Raw genomic sequence first — 19,922 nt, forward strand, 5'->3', positions numbered from 1 at the left:
GCGTGGTGGCATGTGCCTGTAGTCCCAGCTACTCAGGAGGCTGAGGCGAGAGGATCGCTTGGTTCCAGGAGTTTGAGACTGCAGTCAGCCATGACCATGCCACCGCACTCCAGCCTGGCCAACAGAGCAAGACGCTGTTCCAAAAGCAAAACAACAACAACAACAAAACAAACAAAAGACATTATTCTTTGGAACATTAAAAGTATATTCAGCTTATAAAAAGCTGCAATACTTCAAATTTTGTACAATTTTAAAAGGCAGAGATTAACTTTAAAAACTGCTTTCTATGCAAGGATTAAAGTGACCATTATCTTATACACAGCCTTAACCAAAATATGAGAGAGTCATACAATTTTCAGCACTGGAAAACAAAGAACAATAAAATCACCTGGTCTAGCCTCTCTCCTTCATTATGGGGAAATCAGTAACACACATCCCTCCAAGTGCCATCTCCACTGCCAGTCCTGGGTTATTATTACCTATCCAACTTTCTAACAAAGCTGTAGAGGGTGCCAATAATGCACATGGAGTAAAGAAAACTTTTCAAATGATCTTACCGCAAATAGTAATTCCCATCAACAAATCCCATCTAATGTTTAAGAAAAATGTCCAAAATCAACTCTGCCTCCTGCTTTTGGGCTTCTCTCCTATCTCCTATTCCAGCAGTTTCACTAGTCTTATGATCTCTGTCACTTTATACATTCCATTCCAATCTCACCACTTTAAAATTTAATTGAAATTGCTCTTCTGGCTCAAAAACTGGAGAGCACACGTAGAAAACACTCTTAATAGCCACAAATGCAACAGGTTAATAGACTGACATCTGTTTTTTGGCCATTCATATCAGGGAAAATCATTAAAAACCACTAGTCAACTCATCAAATGCACATAAAAATATGCCCACTAGTGAGTCTTTAGGGAAACATGAAATAAAATAGAGATTTAGGCTAGATGTCTGAAAGGAAGTAAATACAAATAATTATTCTAAAACCTCAACAGGCACTAAAGCACAGAGATCAATGTTTACTTAAACAGACTTTAAGATACTTTGGACCATCAGCTGATTTTTCATTTTGAGAATATCCCTATACAAAAGTAAACTTACTTCCTCCACAACTGGTGATTCTCTGGATGGGAATACCAGCCTGAGCAAATGTAATTCACTAATTCAACAAATACGTAAATGCCCACCAAATGTTCTGAAAGCACTCCAAAGTCACATACAGATGGTGCCCGGCTTACAATGATTTGACTCAATGATCTTCTGACTTTAAGATGGTGCAGAAGAGATACGTGTTTGGTAGAAACCATACTTTGAGTACCCATACAACCATTCATTTTCAGTACAGTACAAAAAGTTACATGAGACAGCCAACACTTCATTGTAACATAGGCTTTGTGTTAGATGATTTTGTCCAGCTGTGGGCTAAGGTAAGTATTCTGAACACACTCAAGGTAGGCAAGACTAAGATATGATGTTTGATAGGTTAGGTGGACTAAATGCATTTTCGACTTACAGTATTTTAAACTTGCAATGGGTTTACTGGGATATAACCCCATCACAAGTCAAGAAGCATCTGTACATGTTTTTGTTTTTGTTTTGAGACAGGGTCTTGTTCTGTTGCCCAGGCTGGAGTGCAGTCAACGGTGTACTAAATGCTCACTGTGGCCTCAACCTCCCAGGCCCAAAGGATCCTCCCATCTTAGCCTCCCAAGTAGCTGGGACTACAGGTCCACACCACCACACCCGGCTCATTTTTGTATTTTTTGTAGATATGAGGTTTCACCATGTTACCCAGGCTGGTCTTGAATTCGTGGGCTCAAATAATCCACCTGACTTGGCCTCCCAAGATGCTGAGATTACAGTCACCGCACACGGTCGTACATGTCTTTTAAAATTTTCTATGGGTTTGTATGATTTACAGCAGCTATGCTCTATTTGTTTTCTCAAGGGGAGATGTACCTTCACAACAAAAGTTTTCTTATGATAAATGTCCAGCTTTCAGTTTTTTTCAACATTTATTTGAGCCTGCTATCAAGAGACACTGTACTAGACGCTGTCAGAAATTTGAAGAAAATCCTTCTTTTTTTGTTTTTTGAGATAGGGTCTCACTCTAGTCATCCAGGCTGGAGTACAGTGGTGCGATCTTGATTCACTGCAGCCTCGACCTCCTGGGCTCAAACAATCCCCCCACCTCAGCCTCCTTAGTAGCTGGGACCATAGGCATGTGCCACAACACCCAGCTAATTTTTTGTAAAGATGAGGTTTCACCATGTTGCCCCGGCTGGTCTCGAACTCCTGAGCTCAAGCGATCCTCCCAATTCAGCCTCCCAAAGTGCTGGGATTACAGGCATGAGCCACCATGCCCAGCCTGAAGAAAATGTTTCTGTCCTTAAAGAATTTGAGAGTTCAGAAATAAATCCACGTATCTGTGGCTAAGTGATTTTTGACAAGGGGGCCAACTCTATCTGGTGGGGAAAGAATAGTCTCTTCAACAGATGTTATGGGGAAAACTAGATTTTCATACACAAGAGAATTAAGTTGAACCTCACCTATCTCACACCATATACAAAAGTTATCTCAATGATCTAAATATAAAAGCTAAAACCACAAAACTCTTAGAAGAAAACATAGAGGTAAATCCTCATGACCTTGGATTTGGCAATGGATTCTTAGATAGGACATCAAAAGGATAGCAGCAAAAGAAAAAACAGATAAACTGGACTTCATCAAAAGTTAAAACTGACTGGGTGTGGTGGCTCACACCTGCAATCCCAACAATTTGGGAGGCCAAGGTGGGAGGACTGCTTGAGTCCAGGAGTTCAAGACCAGCCTGGGCAACACAGGGAGACCCCATCTCTACAAAAAAATTTAAAAACGAGCCAGGCATGGTGGTGCATGCCTGTAGTCCCAGTTACTCGGGAGGCTGAGGTGGGAGGATCACTTAAGCCTGAAAGGTCAAGGCTGCAGGTGAGCTGTGATTGCACCACTGTACTCCACTCTTGGCAACAGAATAGACCCTGTCTCAAAAAAACAAAAACAAAATAAAATTTCTGTGCATCAAAGGACATTATCTAGAAAGTGAAAAGACAAGGATGAGAGAAAATATTTGGAAATCATATATCTGATAGATGTTTCACATTCTGAATATATAAAGAACTCTACTGCTCAAAAACACAAAAGACAACCCCATATAAAAATGGGCAGAGGGGCCGGGCACAGTGGCTCACACCTGTAATCCCAGCAATTTGGGAGGCGGAGGCGGATGGATCACCTGAGGTCAGGAGTTCAAGACCAGCCTGGCCAACATCGTGAAACCCCGTTTCTACTAAAAATACAAAAAATTAGCCAGGCGTGGTGGCAGGCACCTGTAATCCCAGCTAGCTACTCGGGAGGCTGAGGCAGGAGAATCACTTGAACCCAGGAGGCGGAGGTTGCAGTAAGCCAAGATCGTGCCATTGCACTCCAGCCTGGGCAACAAGAGCAAAACTCCATCTCCAGGAGAAAAAAAAAAGGCAAAGGACTTCAACAGACATTATTCTAAAGAAGACATACAAATAGTCAATAAGCATATGAAAAGATGCTAAACAACATTAACCACAAGAGAAATGCAAATCAAAACCACAATGAAATACAACTTCACATCTACTAGGATAGCTATACTAAAGATAAACAGAAAATAATGAGTGTTGGCAAGGATGTGGAAAAACTGGAATCCTTGTACATTGCTAGTGGGACTGTAAAATGGTGAAGCTGTCATACAAAATGATATGACAGTTCCTCAAAACCTAAACAGAGAATTACTATACGACCTAGCAATTCTGCTGCTAGGTATACACCCAAAAGTTTTGAAATCAGTCACTCAGACACCTGTATACTATTGTTCATTGTAGCATTTTCCAATAGCCAAAAGATGAAAACAACCCAAGTTGTCCGTCAACGTAAGAATAAATAAAATGTGGTATATACACTTGATCTTAGCCAAAAGGCTGAGAAGTGATAAAATGCATACATATACAAAGGATATTCCTTTTTATTCAGCCAAAATAAGGAGTGATATTCTGACATATGCTATAACATGGATGAACTATGAAAATTTTATGCTAAGTGAAACAGTCAGACAAAAAATGACAAATACGATTCCACTTACATAAAATACTCAGAATAGGGACATTCATAGAAGCAGAAAGCAGATTAGACGTTCCCTGGGAAAAGGGGAAGGGATAAGGAGAAGTCTCAGTTTCTTTTGCGTTGCTATAAAGGAATACCCGAGGTTGCGTAATTTATAAAGAAAAAAGGTTTATTTAGCTCATGATTCTCATGTCTGGAGAAGCTCAAGATTGGGCATCTGCATTTGGTGAGGGCCTCAAGCTGCTTCTACTCATGGCAGAAGGCAAAGGGGAGCTGGCAGTGTAGACAGTACGTGACCAGAGAGAAAGCAAGAGAGATGGGGGTGGGGTGGGGTAGGGTGGGGGGGGGGGGGGGGGGGGAAGGTACAGGCTCTTTTTATCAAACAGTTATAGTGAGAACTGACAGAGCAACAACCCATTCACCTCCAAAGGAGGGCATTATTCATGTATTCATGAGGGATCTGCCCCCATGACCCAAACACCTCCCATTAGGCCCCACTTCCCAATACTGCCACACTGGGGATCAAATTTCAACATGAGATTTGGTAAGGACAAATATCCAAACCATAGCAGGGAGTTATTGCTTAATGGTTACTGTGTTTCTGTTTAAGGTATTGAAAAGTTTGGCAAACAGTGACAATGATCGCACAATACTGTGAATGTACTTAATGCCCCTGAATTGTACACTAAAAAATTGTTAAAATGGCAAATCTACGTTATATATATTTTACCACTTCAAAAAGTTATTTATATAAAAAAGAAGCGTATACTTTAAATGGGTGAATTACGTGGTATGTGAGTTATAGTTCAGTAAAGTTGTCAATAAAAAAAAAGAAAGAAAGAAAAGCAGGTGTCCTAGCCGTAGTGTCTCTTGGGATGCAATTACACCTGAAACCAAAAGATAACATCTGTCTTTGTCCCCAGTTTCCACTTCACTCAGAAATATCTGTCACATAGATCTCCAAGTTACAAATTCGATTTAATAAACACATGGCATATTCTAAGTTCATCCCGCATACCAACAGTTATTGGGTACTTATGTACCAGGCTCTGGGCAGGACACTAACCTCAGAGTGGGGGAGTCTGGAGAGACCAAGAGATGATTATAGTACAACAATGGGAGTGTCCTTATAAAGGGAAGCAGCATAGGACAGAATGGGAAGGGTCCTAGCTCTGCCAAAGAAGGCTTTGGTTTAAAACTTTGGAGAAAAGTGGCCAGGCATGATGGCTCACACCTGTAATCCCAGCACTTTGGGAGGTCAGATCACTTGAGGTCAATAGTTCGAGACCAGCCTGGACAAAACGGTGAAATCCTGTCTCTGCAAAAATAGAAAAATTTGCCGGGCATGGTGGCGCACATCTGTAAATCCCAGCTACGCCAGAGGCTGAGGCACAAGAATCTCTTGAACTCGGGACATGGAGGTTGCAGTGAGCCGAGATCGTGCCACTGCACTCCAGCCTGGGCGACAGACGGAGACTGTCTGAAAAATAAAAAAATAAAACTTGGGAGCAAGAAATTAATCCACTGTTGTTTTTAAACTCTTATGCATGTACTTAATTTTCAAGATTCTATAACCAAACTGGAAAATGATAAATACAAAAAAATCCATCTATTTTTGCAAATATGTTATTAAAATGTAAATAAAAAAGATGAAAAACCATATTCCACTTATTTTCACTGATGGAGATGATGCCAAGCACTTGAAACGTCAAAGAAAGCTTTTTCAGTATCTCATACTTACCCATCAATCTTTTAAAATCCCTTCCCTAGCAACCCAACACCTAAGTTTCAGAGCATGACTTAAACACCAACATGTTCATCTAATCCTACCTGAATTTTGCTTTAACTTAGGTTTATCCTTATTGGGGACTGAAATGATTTGCTCAAGATAAACCGAAGTCAGTGTAAAAATTACTCAGATGATAGTAGTTACTAGGATGCTCATAGTTCCCTTTTCAACAAAAGCCCCAGGTATGACCAGCCAATAATGCAAGTCACACTTAAGTGTTGACATCTTCATATCCGGCCCGGCCCCGTATGAAGTGAGGGGGGTCTCCAGTAAAGTCAGTCAGGAAGCTCCTCGAGCCAAGTATTCCCAAATGCTACTTACTGGAGGTACAAAAATGAGAATAACTTTTCTGAAGTTATTCATGTCACAATCTATACCAGAAGCCTTGTGGTATAGATTGTAGATTCTATCTTGTTTTAGAACGAATCTTGTGGGATTCATTCTACACAAATGATCATGCTCAAAATCCCAGATGCAACGGTGCTCAGTTAATTACTTTTTGCAATAACTAAAAACTGGAAACCACTTGGGCGCTCACAATCAGGGAGAAACTACCTTTAGTAAATCACATTCCAGTCAAAGCCATGCCAGGAGTCAGGGATAGATGAGGCAGTCAACCTGGCACACAGGAATGTACAGTCTAGTGTGGCCAATAAAAAGGACGCAGAAAAACATTTAAAGATACGGGTAAATGCATGTGATGTATTATTAAGACAATGAGGCCGAAGGTTGAGGCTGCAGCAGTGAGCCGAGATCGCGCCACTGCATCATTCCAGCCTGGGCGACAGAGCGAGATCCTGTCTCAAAGGAGAGAGAGCGAGCGAGCGAGAGCGAGCGAGCGTGTTTCAGCACTTTATGATGCAGGTTCTGCAAAAATAAGCCCCGCTCATATTACAAGGAAAAACCGTCTGGAAGAAAACACATCTTCATGTTAACCCAGCTTGTCTCTGGGGAACACGGGCACGGCTGCTTTGCTTGCTTCCTTGTTGCTTTCTGTTCTTTTTTTCGACAGTGACAAATATATTTAGAGTTCGCGAACAGGACGGAGGCGGGTGCGGCAGGTCGCGGGGCAGGGCCTGGCCAGGCAGGGACGGCCAGGCAGGGACGCCCCCGCACCGCCCCGGTCTGGCCCCGCGCCCCGCCGCACCTCTACCTTTACCCGCGGTGAGCGGGAGCCGGGTCCCGCCCCGAGGCCTGGCATCACCGGCGGGCCGGCTGGAAGCGTCCGGAACTCACCCAGCGCCTCACCCGCCTGGGTCTCACCGACCGCGCAGACACCTCCCGCCGCCGCCGCCGCCGCCGCCCAGAGATGGCCGCCGCCTGCGCAGCAGGGCCGAGGGCGTGGGGATGCCGGGGGCTGCGCGCAGGGGCTTCCAGGGTGCGGAGCTGACGGGCCCGAGGCGTCCAGGCGGGCGCAGGCGCGACCCCGACCCCACCCGGGCTGCTACCTCACCTGTGCGCTGTGGGCCGTGGGAGGCTCTGGGGTAGGTTTCACCAAACAACCGGTTGGTTCCGACTCGGCTACGTAGGCCGCGTGGCCTTGCTTCCCTCGCAGAGAAACAGGCGCAGCCGGCGCGGAGGTTGAAAGCTCTGCGGGCGCGAGTACCAAACGCGCCGACTGTTTGTCGCGCCTCAGGTCCCCTGGGGCGCCCAGTGCAGGAGGCCACCCCTCCCGCCGCCACGGACCCAACCCCGGTCCTCTGCCTTAGCCAAAGGCCGCACCCTCCGCACACAGGCCTTCCTCAGCCCCAACCCAGGACATCACCAGGTCCCGCAGTGCGTCCAGTCTTCCCGCCCGCAAGTGTGGGTAGGAGCCGGCCGCTGGCCCCGCGCTGGGCACAACCTGGTGGGCTAAACCAGCCCTGTGCCTGCTCTGCAGCTATGGGGAAGGGAAACCTGGTCATGGCAGCTATGGCCTTCGCTCCTTAAAACCTCTTTATGGAGTCTCATTCCTTTTTTAAAGACCCAAACTACTTAAGGTGGGCATGAAGCCCCCATGTGTGATCTAGCCCCTGTCTGCTTGGCTTCATTTAGGTCCTTAAAGGATGCAGGTTTCTTCTCACCTAGGGCATCTGCAAATGCTCTTCCCTCTGCCTGAACACTCCTCACCTCTTCCCTGTTGTGAGTGTTCTTCATATATCATTTCTTAGGTTATACTATCCTGGCCTATGAGACTTTGCAGCATTGCTGGGTGTGGTGGCTCATACCTATAATCGTGGCATTTTGGGAGGCAGAGTGGCGGATCGCTTGAGTCCAGGAGTTCAAGACCAGCCCGGGCAACATGGCAAAAAAAAAAAAAAAAAGAAAAAGAAAAAGAGAGCGAGAGAATGAGAAAAAAAGAAAGAAAATAATTAGCAGCTCAGGCCTGTAATCCCAGCTACTTGGGATACTGAGGTGGGAGAATTGCTTGGGCCCTAAAGGGAGGTAGAGGCTGTAGTGAGCTGTGATTGCACCATTACACTCCAGCCTGGGCAACAGAGCGAGACCCTGTTTCATTTAAAAAAAAAAAAAAACCCCCCCCCCAAAAAAAACAAAAAAAAAACCAGCTGGGCACGGGGGCTCACACCTGTAATCCCAGCACTCTGGGAGGCCAGGGTGTGCGGATTGCCTGAGGTCAGGAGTTTGAGACCAGCCTGGCCAATGTAGTGAAACCCTATCTCTACTAAAAATACAAAAATTAGCCGGGCGTGGTGGCATGCTTCTGTAATCCCAGCTACTCAGGAGGCTGAGGCGGGAGAATGACTTGACCTCAGGAGGCAGAGGTTGCAGTGAGCTGAGATCACCTCACTGTACTGCAGCCTGAGCCACAGAGTGATACTTCATCTCAAAAACAAAAACAAAAAAAAACACAAAGATTGCAGCACCAGGGATTCTTCTTCCTAGCCCCTTTCAGGGTGTGCAATAATTTGTGTAATTTTTGTTGAATGTGTAACTTAACAGTAGACTGAGATCCATGAAGGCAGAGACCACGGCTGCTTGGCTCTCATTCTTGTATGTCTCACATCTGCACTGCGCAGGCCCATATTAGCTCTGGTAAATATTTATTAAATGAATGAATGAATGAAGAGCAGGCCTGGGTAGTGTCTTAGGTGGCCTTGATTTTCAATTTAAGGAGGACACAATATTGCCTACAGAGAGTGAGAAAAGTTGTTGAGTGGGCCATGTGAGGAGCAGTGAGTGGTCCCTGTGGAGAGTGGGCCCAGTCATAGAATAGAGACAAGTGAAGGGATTTTGGAGGGTTTTGAGGGCCCAGCGTATTTGGGGGCTGCTATGGCTTGAATGCTGGTATCTCCCTGAAATTCATATGTTGAAACCTAACCCCCAACACATTCAGATTAAAAGGATGAGTCCTTTGTGGGGGAAATTGGTGCCCTTGTGAAAGAGGCTTGAGGGAGTCTGTTTGACCTTTCTGCCATGTGAGGATGCACTGAGAAGACACCATGTTTGAAGCAGAGAACAAGCCCTCAGCGGACTATGACTCTGCTGGAGCCTTGATCTTGGATGTCCCAGCCTCCAGAACTGTGAGCAATACAATTCTGCTGTTTATAAATTACCCAGTCTAAGTTTTTTTTTTTTTTTTTTTTTTTTTGAGACAAGGTTTTACTCCAGGTTGGAGTGCAGTGGCATGATCACAGCTCACTACAGCCATGATCCACATCCTGGGCTCAAGCGATCCCGCTACCTCAGCCTCTCAAGGAGCTGGGACTATAGGTGCATGTCACCACACCTGGCTAATATTTTAAAAATTTTTTATAGAGGCCGGGCACGGTGGCTCAAGCCTGTAATCCCAGCACTTTGGGAGGCCGAGGCGGGCGGATCACGAGGTCAGGAGATCGAGACCATCCTGGCTAACACGGTGAAACCCCGTCTCTACTAAAAAAACCAAAAATACAAAAAACTAGCCGGGCGAGGTGGCGGGCACCTGTAGTCCCAGCTACGTGGGAGGCTGAGGCAGGAGAATGGCGTAAACCGGGAGGCGGAGCTTGCAGTGAGCTGAGATCCGGACACTGCACTCCAGCCTGGGCGACAGAGCGAGACTCTGTCTCAAAAAAAAAAAAATTTTTTTTATAGAGACAGGGTCCTACTATGTCGCCCAGGCTGGTCTCAAATTCCTGGGCTCGAGCAATTCTCCCACCTTGGCCTCCCAAAGTGCTGGGATTACAGGCTTGAGCAACTGTACCTAGCCTTTCTCCCCCTCCTCCCTCCTCCCTCCCCCTCCCCCTCCCCTTCTGCTTCCCCTTCCCCTTCCCCTTCCCCTACTTCTCCTTCTCCTTCTTCTCCTTTTCCTTCTTGTATATTTATTGTTGTTGTTGTTGTTTGAGATGGAATCTCACTCTGTCACCCAGGTCTGGAGTGCACTGGCATGATCTTGGCTCACTACAGCCACTGCCTCCCAGGTTCAAGCAATTCTCCTGCCTCAGCCTCCTGAGTAGCTGGGACTACAGGCGCACGCCACCACGCCCAGCTAATGTTTATATTTTTAGTAGAGATGGGGTTTTGCCATATTGGCCAGGCTGGTCTCGAACTTATGACCTCAGGTGATCCACCCACCTCAGCCTCTCAAAGTGCTGGCGTGAGCCACCACACCCAGCCCTTTCAAGTATTTTGTTACAGCATTTTGTTACAGCAGCCAAAATGGACTTAAGATAGGGACATCTAGGCCCTATTGTGTAACTTCTTTCTGCATCTTTATGTTAATATAAAGGACTGTTTCATCTTTGGGGTTTGTAGGATAGGTGCAGTTTCTAGGTGCTAAGCAAGTATGTGAGAGAAAGTAGTTAAGAGACAATAGGAAACAACCTACTGATGAGGTTAACCAGTCTGCAAAGTGATAAAGACTGATTACTAAGCAAATTATGATACAAGGATTCTACTTAGCACTGCTTTTTTGTTTGCTACCCTGTACTGAGGGCTCCCTGAAGACAAAGACTTCATATTTGTATTTTCTTCTACAGCAGTGTTTTTTGTCTATTTTTTTTTTTTTTTTTTTGAGACAGAGTTTCATTCTGTCACCCAGGCTGGAGTGTAGTGGCATGATCATAACTCGCTGGCGCCTCAAACTTCTGGCCTCAAGCAATCCTCCTGCCTCAGCCCAAGTTGCTGGGATTATAGACATGAACCACCAGCCCCAGCTGCTGCAGCAGTGTTTTGAACAGAGAGTTTGCAATAAATGGTTGTTGAAATAATGAATTGGGGGGAAGGTAAAAGGCTCCAGAGTGGAAATTCCCAGAGACAAGAAACAGCTAGCTGATTTCTTCTAGTCATTATTTCTTCTGAGAAACAATCCTGAGTTGCTGAGCTAGAACCAGGAAACCCTGGTTGGGGAGCAGCTTAAAGACATTATTGAATGAAGGATATTTTCTTAAAAACTTGAAGAATCTGGATATCTTTTACAAGACCAATAAGGTATAATTCATAAAATGCTTGTTATGTGACTTATATGCCATTGCCTCTAGTTCTCACAACAGTTCAATGATTCTATTTACCTCCTTTTACAAAAATACCCAAAGCCCAAAGCCCTTCAGAAGTTGCAGGACCAAGATGGGGAGCCAGGCCTGTGGGATTGGAAAAGTTTATGTTAACATAGCCTGTTATTAGAAAAGTACTGATTGTGCGTGAAGAAAAATCCAGGCCTACTCTTAGAGGCCTTGGGAACCCCTCTGCCCAGGGATTTCAGAGTAAAGCAGAGTCTGGCCTGCCCATAAGGTACACCCAACTCTGCCCAGAGTAGGGAAGGCAGTCCACAATTCCTCTATTGGCTTGTTCTGTGCCACTGTTTCTTCTCTGGGCATAGTTTCTGGGGTACCTGGCATTGAGGAACATACCAGTTTGGGCTGCATTTTCCACCTATCTATCCTACAGGCCCAGGACATCTGAGGTAGTATATTAGTTCATTTTCATGCTGCTGATAAAGACATACCGAAACTGGGAACAAAAAGAGGTTTAATTGCACTTACAGTTCCCTATGGCTGGGGAGGCCTCAGAATCATGGCGGGAGGTGAAAGGGCACTTCGCATGGTGGCAGCAAGAGAAAATGAGGAAGAAGAAAAAGCAGAAACCCCTGATAAACCCATCAGATCTCGTGAGACTTATTAACTATCATGAGAATAGCATGGGAAAGACCAGCCTCCATGATTCAGTTACCTCCCCCTAGGTCCCTTGCACAACATGTCAAAATTCTGGGAGATACAATTCAGTAGAAATTTGAACAGGGACACAGCCAAACCATCTCATTCCACCCCTGGCCCCTCCAAATCTTATGTCTTCACATTTCACAATCAATTATGCCTTCCCAACAGTTCCCCAAAGTCTTAACTAATTTCAGCATTAACCCAAAAGTCCAGTCCAAAGTCTCATCTGAGACAAGGCAAGTCCCTTCCACCTATGAGCCTGTAAACTCAAAAGCGAGCAGCCAAGCACGGTGGCTCACGCCTGTAATCCCAGCAGTTTGGGAGGCTGAGGGGGTGGATCACCCGAGGTCAGGAGTTCGAGACCAGCCTGGCCAACGTGGCAAGACCCTGACTCTACTAAAAATACAAAAATCAGCCAGGCATGATGGTGGGCACCTGTAGCCCCAGCTACTCTGGAGGCTGAGGTGGGAAAATCACTTGAAGCTGGGAGGTGGAGGTTGCAGTGAACTGATATCACATCACTGCACTCCAGCTTGGGCAACATAGTGAGACTCCGTCTCAAAAAAAAAAAAAAATTGACTGCCCTACTGGATTTCAGACTTGCATGGGCCCTGTAACCCCTTTGTTTTGGGCAATTTCCCCCATTTGGAACGGCTGTATTTACCCAATAACTGTACCCCCATCATTGTGTCTAGGAAGTAACTAGCTTACTTTTTATTTATTTATTTATTTATTTTTATTTTTTTTGTGTGTGTGAGATGGAGTCTCGCCCTGTCACCCAGGCTGGAGTGCAATGGCACGATCTCAGCTCACTATAACTTCCACTTCCTGTGTTCAAGCGATTCTCCTGCCTCAGCCTCCAGAGTAGCCGGGGCTACAGGCACCCACCACCATGCCTGGCTGATTTTTGTATTTTTAGTAGAGACGGGGTTTCGCCATGTTGGCCAGGCTGGTCTTGAACTCCTGACCTCAGGTGATCCACCTGCCTCGGCCTCCCAAAGTGATGGGATCACTGGTGTGAGCCACTGCGCCTGGCCTGGGCAGTCAAATTTTAAAGCTCCAAAATGATCTCCTTTGACTCATATCTAGGTCAGGCTGATGCAAAAGGTGGATTCCCATGGTCTTCGGTAGCTCTACCCCTGTGGCTTTGCAGGGTATTGCCTACCTCCCAGCTGCTTTCATGGCTGGCGTTGAGTGTCTGTGACTTTTCTAGGCTCACAGTGCAAGCTGTCAATGAATCTACTATTCTGGGGTCTGGAAGACAGTGGCCCTTTTCTCACAGCTCCACCAGGCAGTGCCCCAGTAGGGACTCTGTGTGGGTGCTCCCATCCCACATTTCCCTTCTGTACGGCCCTAGCAGAGGTTCTCTATGAGGGCCCCACCCCTGCAGCAAACTTTTGCCTGGGCATCCAGGTATTTCCATACATCTTTTGAAATCTAGGCAGGGGTTCCCAAACCTCAATTCTTGACTTCTGTGCACCCACAGGTGCAACACCACATGGAAGCTGTGAAGGCTTGGGGCTTCCGCCCTCTGAAGCCACAGCCCGAGCTGTATGTCGGCCCCTTTCAGCCATGGCTGGAGCAGCTGGGACACAGTGTACCAAGTCCCTAGGCTGCACACAACATGGGGACCCTGGGCCCAGCCCATGAAACCACTTTTTCCTCCTGGTCCTCTGGGCCTGTGTTGGGAGTGACTGTCATAAAGGTCTCTGACATGGCCTGGAGACATTTTCCGCATGGTCTTGGGGATTAACATTAGGCTCCTTGTTACTTACACAAATTTCTGCAGCTGGCTTGAATTTCTCCTTAGAAAATGGGCTTTTCTTTTCTGCTGCGTCACCAGGCTGCAAATTTTCTGAACTTTCATGCTCTGTTTCCCTTTTAAAACGGAATGCTTTTAACAGCACCCAAGTCACAATTTTGAATGCTTTGCTGCTTAGAAATTTCTCCTGCCAGATACCCTAAATCATCTCTCTCAAGTTCAAAGTTCCACAAATTTCTAGGGCAGGGGCAAAATGCCACCAGTCTCTTTGCTAAAACATGACAAGAATCACCTTTACTCCAGTTCCCAACAAGTTTCTCATCTCCATCTGAGACCACCTCAGTGTGGCCCTTATTGTTCATATCACTATCAGCATTTTTGTCGAAGCCATTCAACAAATTTCTGGGAGGTTCCAAACTTTCCCACATTTTCCTATCTTCTTCTGAGCCCTCCAAACTGTTCCAACCTCTGCCTGTTACCCAGTTCCAAAGTCGCTTCCACATTTTCAGGTATCTTTTCAGCAACACCCCACTCTACTGTATTAGTTAATTTTCATGCTGCTGATAAAGACATACCGAAACTGGGAACAAAAAGAGGTTTAATTGAACTTAACAGTTCCACATGGCAGGGGAGGCCTCAGAATTATGGGGGGAAGCAAAAGGAACTTCTTACATGGCAACAGCAAGAGAAAATGAGGAAGAAGCAAAAGCAGAAATCCCTGATAAACCCATCAGATCTCGTGAGACTTATTCACTATTATGAGAATAGCACAGCAAAGCGTGGTCTCCATGATTCAATTACCTCCCCCTAGGTCCCTCCCACAACATGTGGAAATTCTGGGAGATACACTTCAGTTGAGATTTGAATGGAGACACAGCCAAACCATATCAGGTAGGAATAGTAACTTGTTACCTGACAGGCAGGACTGTTACAGAGAGAAACAAAGTCTGAACAGAACATTGTCGAAGGTATTGAACTTGAATATAAAATATACTTGTTCAGGCTGATCCTGCTTTTGAAGGTGATCTCACTTTCACATTGTTAGCTTGTTTCCCAGGAAGCACCTAGATGCTGTTCTGACTTCATAAACTGCCTATCAGCAACTGCCCCTTAGACACCACTGATTATTTTAAGAGAGCAGCTAAAAACACTTTCATTCACAATAGTCCCTGTTTTCATTGGGCCTCCTTTTGAAAAGGAAATTGTTAATGGATCGACTGATTTTCTTTCTTTCTTTGTTTCTCTCTCTCCCTTTCTCCCAACCTCCTTCTTTTCTTCTTTTTCTTTCTTCTACCTCCTTTCTTCTTCCCCTCTCCTTCTTTTTCTTTTCCTCTTCCCCCTCCTCCTCCCCCTCCTCCCTCCTTCTCCTCCTCCTCCTCCTTTTTCCTTTCTTCTTCTTCCTTTCTTCCTCTTCTTCACAGGCTATATTGCTCAGGCTAGTTTTGAATTCCTGGGCTCAAGCAATCCTTCTGCCTCTGCCTCCTGAGTAGTGGGACTGTAGGCATGCACCACCTCCCTTAGCTTGGTTGATTTTCCAAGCTTACTTTTTTAAACAGCATGGAGACCAAAATAAAAAGGAAAAGTTAATCTGATATCTACAAATTTAACATTTTCCATGTGCCCTTCCAGCATTGGTCTAGCATGACTATTGGCTATGTGTTCAAGGAAGAGGCATTAGCACTTCAGAAACAAGCCCAGGACCCAGGATTCTGGCTGCTGCGCCTGCCTTAGAGGGTTGTGTGTCAGAACCAGTGCTAGTAACCACAGTCTCCCAGTGCTGACCAGGCTGCCACTGCTTAGGCACTTCCCTTTCAGCACAAAGAGGCTGTGGCTCTCTCTACAAAAATACAGAAAGGGAACAAGCAGCCAAGCAAGGTGATTGTGTAGAACTTCAGACCAGGAAAGCTTGGACAGCTTGGACAATTTCAGGAGAAAATAGGTACTGATCTGAGTTATCTGGAGACTGGAATTTACAGTACAGCCTTAATTAGAGCAGAGGCAAAGGAAGGCAGTACAGACACATGTTCCAATTGGTCAATACCTTTTTTTTTTTTTTTTTTGAGACAGAGTCTCATTCTATCACCCAGGCTGGAGTGCAATGTGGTGTGATCTCAGCTCACTGCAACCTCTGCCTCCCAGTTTCAAGTGATTCTCCTGTCTCAGCCTCCCAAGTAGCTGGGATTACAGGCATGCACCACCACACCAGGCTAATTTTTATATTTTTAGTAAAAACAAGGTTTCACCATGCTGGCCAGGCTGGTCTTGAACTCCTGACTTCAAGTGATCTGCCTGCCTTGGCCTCCCAATGTGCTGGGATTACAGACGTGAGCCACTGCACTTGGTCTGGTCAAGACTTTTTAACATTTTTTATCTTGTTTGAGAAATTTTACAGCTATAGAAAAATACAGAGAATAATACACATATTCCTGCCTCCCAGAATTGACCATCATTAAATATTGATTTAGTATTAAAATTTTAATAGAAGAAAATCTCAATACTGTTACTCTTTTCTCCTTCCAAAAGGCCAACATTCCCTTGAGTTTGGTGTGTAAACTGTGTTAGACCTCCTAGTAAAAAACAGCCTTCATTAGCTGTTAAAACAGATCTTTTAATCTGTGTGTTCCTTCCAAGTCCACAGTCTATAATTTTATATACATGAATAAGTGTTCTTGGGCATGATATTCTTCTGCTTTTAAAAATTATTTAAATGGGTTGGACACAGGGGCTCATGCCTGTAATCCCAGTGCTTTGGGGGGCTGAGGTGGGAGGACTACTTGAGGCCAGGAGTTTGAGACCAGTCTGGGCAACACAGCGAGACCATGTCTCTGACAGAAATATATAGCTTTAAATGGTACCATGAATGGCAACTGGGAATTTGTTTGTCAGTAAGAGAGGATTATAGGGAGCTCATCCTTTGGAATTCATGTCACTTATTTACTCAGTACTTATTGGCCATCTGTTATATGGCAGGTGCTGTGGCAGGGAATACAACAGTGAACAACACTGATCATTTCTCCCACTCATGACACATTCTAGTGGAGGAGGCAGTCACAAAAATATGTGCAAATAGATGGTGGTAGCCATTCTTCAAGATGGGCCCCAGGGATTCCCACTTCATGGTATTCATCTCCTTATGTAGTCCTCTCACATTTTACCAGGGTTGGTCTATGTGACCAATAGCATATGGCAGAAGTAGTGATATGTAACTTCTGATATTAGGTTATAAAAAAGACTGCAGTTTCTGTTTTAGTTGCTCACATGCTGGCCTGGGCTGTGCTCTGTGGGAAGCTGCCATGTTATGAGGACACTAAGGCAGCCTGGGGAAAGGCCCACTTGAGGAGGAATGAACTGAGGTTTGCCAATAACCGCATGAGCGAGTTTGAACGTGAATCCTTTAGCCCCACCTGAACCTTGAGATGACAGTAGCCCTGACCAAAAGGTTAACTGTAACCCCATGAAAGATCTTGTCCAGACCATGCAGCTAAGCCCTACTGTATTTCTGACCCACAGAAACGTTGTGATGCTAAATGTTTATTTTAAGCTGCTGTGTTTTAGGGTAATTTTTATACACCAATAGATAACTAATACACAGATATTAGCAATAATGACATTAGCAATAACTAATACACAGCAAATAATTGCAAATTGCAATAAATGCATATACCAATCTGATGGTAAAGCAGATGTCCATCACAAGAACTGGCATGGTCAAGTGGTTAATGACATAGGCTTTGGAGCCTGAATGCTAGGTTCGGATCCTGGCTTTGCCATATACTAGTGTGTGACCTTGGCAAGTCATTTAAAAATTTTTTGGGCTTCTATTTCCTAACTTGCTCATTTGTAAAACAGATAATAACAGTACTTATATTAAGGTTATTGTGAAGATTCAACAAGTTAGAAAATGAAAGTGCTTAGCACAGAGCCTAGCACATTTTAAGTGCCCAATTAACATAACTATTGTTATTCTGTATAGATTATTGAGCATTTGTCATTAATATATTTGCCTGAGCTGTTTGCGTATTGTCCTTCACATTGGAAAATGACTGCCGAAGGTGAATGCCCTGAATAAATTTGACTCAAATTTAACAATGTAGTTCAAAGCTGTGTTTAGCACCTACTGTGCTGCAGGATGAAGTTTAGTAAGACATGGTTCATGCTCCCAGACATTCAAATTCTTGTGGAAAAGGCAGAAACAAATGTATTCATGTAATAAAGGACTCTAAGTCTAAAAAACTTATGAGTTGAAGAATCTTTGAGAATTCATCATGAAATACCATTTACATATGATATACTCATGTTTTTCTAGGGAGAAATATGACAGTTCTATACCCAGAAGAAAATTCAAGAATCAGTTTAGAAGTTGAGAAATTAGGCCAGGCGCAGTGGCTCATGCCTGTAATCCCAGCACTTTGGGAGGCCGAGGCAGGTGGATCACGAGGTCAGGAGATCGAGACCATCCTGGCTAACACGGTGAAACCCCTAAAAATACACACATACACACACACACAAAATTAGCCGGGCGTGGTGGCGGGTGCCTGAAGTCCCAGCTACTCTGCAGGCTGAGGCAGGAGAATGGTGTGAACCGAGGGGCGGAGCTTGCAGTGAGCCATGATCACGCCACTGCACTCCAGCCTGGGCGAGAGAGAGACTCCCGTCTCAAAAAAAAAAAAAAAAAAAAAAAAAAGTTGAGAAATTAAAAGATGTGTTTTAACTGCTAATGAAGGTTATAATTTATACTAGGAAGTCATAAGTACAGAGGAAAGCAGAAAGCTGAAATGAAGACATGCTTGACTTTCAGCTTAAGTGTCACTTCGTCAGAGAGGCCTCTTCCATAGCCCTCTTCTGGTCTTTCACATCGCTTATTATATTAATAATATATACTTAATTGCATTTGTTTCATATTTTCTCCCCAATTAGACTATAAGATCCACGAGGGCAGGAATCACATCTGGGCTTACTATTGTAAACTACCCCACATATAAATCTGACTCAGCATCTAGTTCAATCCCTGGTACATAACCAGTGCTTAACAATTTTTTCTTTTTTTTTTTTTGAGATGGAGTTTCGCTCTTGTTGCCCAGACTGGAGTGCAATGGCGCAATCTCAGCTCACCGCAACCTCCGCCTCCCGGGTTCAAGTGATTCTCCTGTCTCAGCCTCCTGAGTAGCTGGGATTATAGGCATGTGCTACCATGCCCGGCTTATTTTGTAGTTTTAGTAGAGATGGGGTTTCTCCATGTTGGCCAGGCTGGTCTCGAACTCCTGACCTCTGGTGATCCATCCATCTCAGCCTCCCAAAGTGCTGGGATTACAGGTGTGAGCCGCCGCGCCCAGCCAACAAATTTTTATTAATGAATGAATGTTAAATGAATGTTTAGAATTATTAGAATTCTATTGGGTAGATGAGGCCCATAGAAAACTCTTGAGACCAATGTAGCAGGATTCTCAGTGAAAGACTAAATTTGTGTACAGGATGTTTTCCTTCTCTAGCAAAGAGAGGTGCTGGAAAGGCTTTCATGATCCATAAGAAGGGAATTGTTTTGGAGGGCAGTGCTATAGCACCTCTTCCCCTCCATTCACCACATAAAAAATTCAGTTAGAAAATAGAGAGGAGTCAGCCTTCTTGTGCTTTGAAGATTGTGAAAGACACTGATGATCATCCATCTAGCATCCATTTTCCTCTTCTCCTTTACAGGTCTCCACCTTGCAACTCATGTGACCCTAAGAGCACTGACACCATTGCCAATTCCAATTGTCATAGCTCCCTTTCACTTCTGGAACCCAGGCTTAAGCTGTCTGTACATTTCCCAGGCAGTTACTGGTAAAGAGGAAGAGTGTGTACCTGTGTGACCTAATTGGCTCAAAAAACCAGAAGGAAAGGTTTTGGATGAAAAAGAAAGCATGTGGTCCTGATTTCTCCAAGTAGACATCTGGAAAATCACGTTAGTATGAATTTGAAGTCTACCTTTTTTTTTTTTTACAACAGAGCAGAGACTAATAGCAACTGGGTCCTTGTTAACTTGCTGAGCCACTGAATTAAAGTCTCCCTTGCTTCTGGGCTTTCTGTTATGCGAGATAAGCAACTTCCTCATTTTTTAGGAAGACAATT

The 19,922-nt window shown here is 44.7% G+C and overlaps 1 protein-coding gene across 6 annotated transcripts in view; it reads right to left on the reverse strand.

Annotated features, from left to right (window-relative positions):
• The window catches only part of FAIM (Fas apoptotic inhibitory molecule), a 29,222-nt gene extending 17,304 nt beyond the window's left edge, over window positions 1-11,918 (reverse strand). For 2 of the 6 annotated variants that reach the window (XM_009201621.4, XM_003895045.5), the window contains exon 1: window positions 7,375-7,541. Coding sequence is in view for 1 of the 6 variants with exons in the window: in XM_009201623.4 (XP_009199887.1) it covers window positions 5,199-5,278 (80 nt within the window). In the remaining 5 variants the exon portion in view is untranslated. The other 4 variants (XM_009201623.4, XM_009201622.2, XM_021934817.2 and 1 more) reach the window with 4 other exon arrangements.
• Between the last annotated feature and the right edge of the window lie 8,004 nt (window positions 11,919-19,922).

The sequence above is a fragment of the Papio anubis genome, chromosome 2, assembly GCF_008728515.1.
Source record: "Papio anubis isolate 15944 chromosome 2, Panubis1.0, whole genome shotgun sequence".
In the NCBI taxonomy this organism is placed as follows: Eukaryota; Metazoa; Chordata; class Mammalia; order Primates; family Cercopithecidae; genus Papio; species Papio anubis.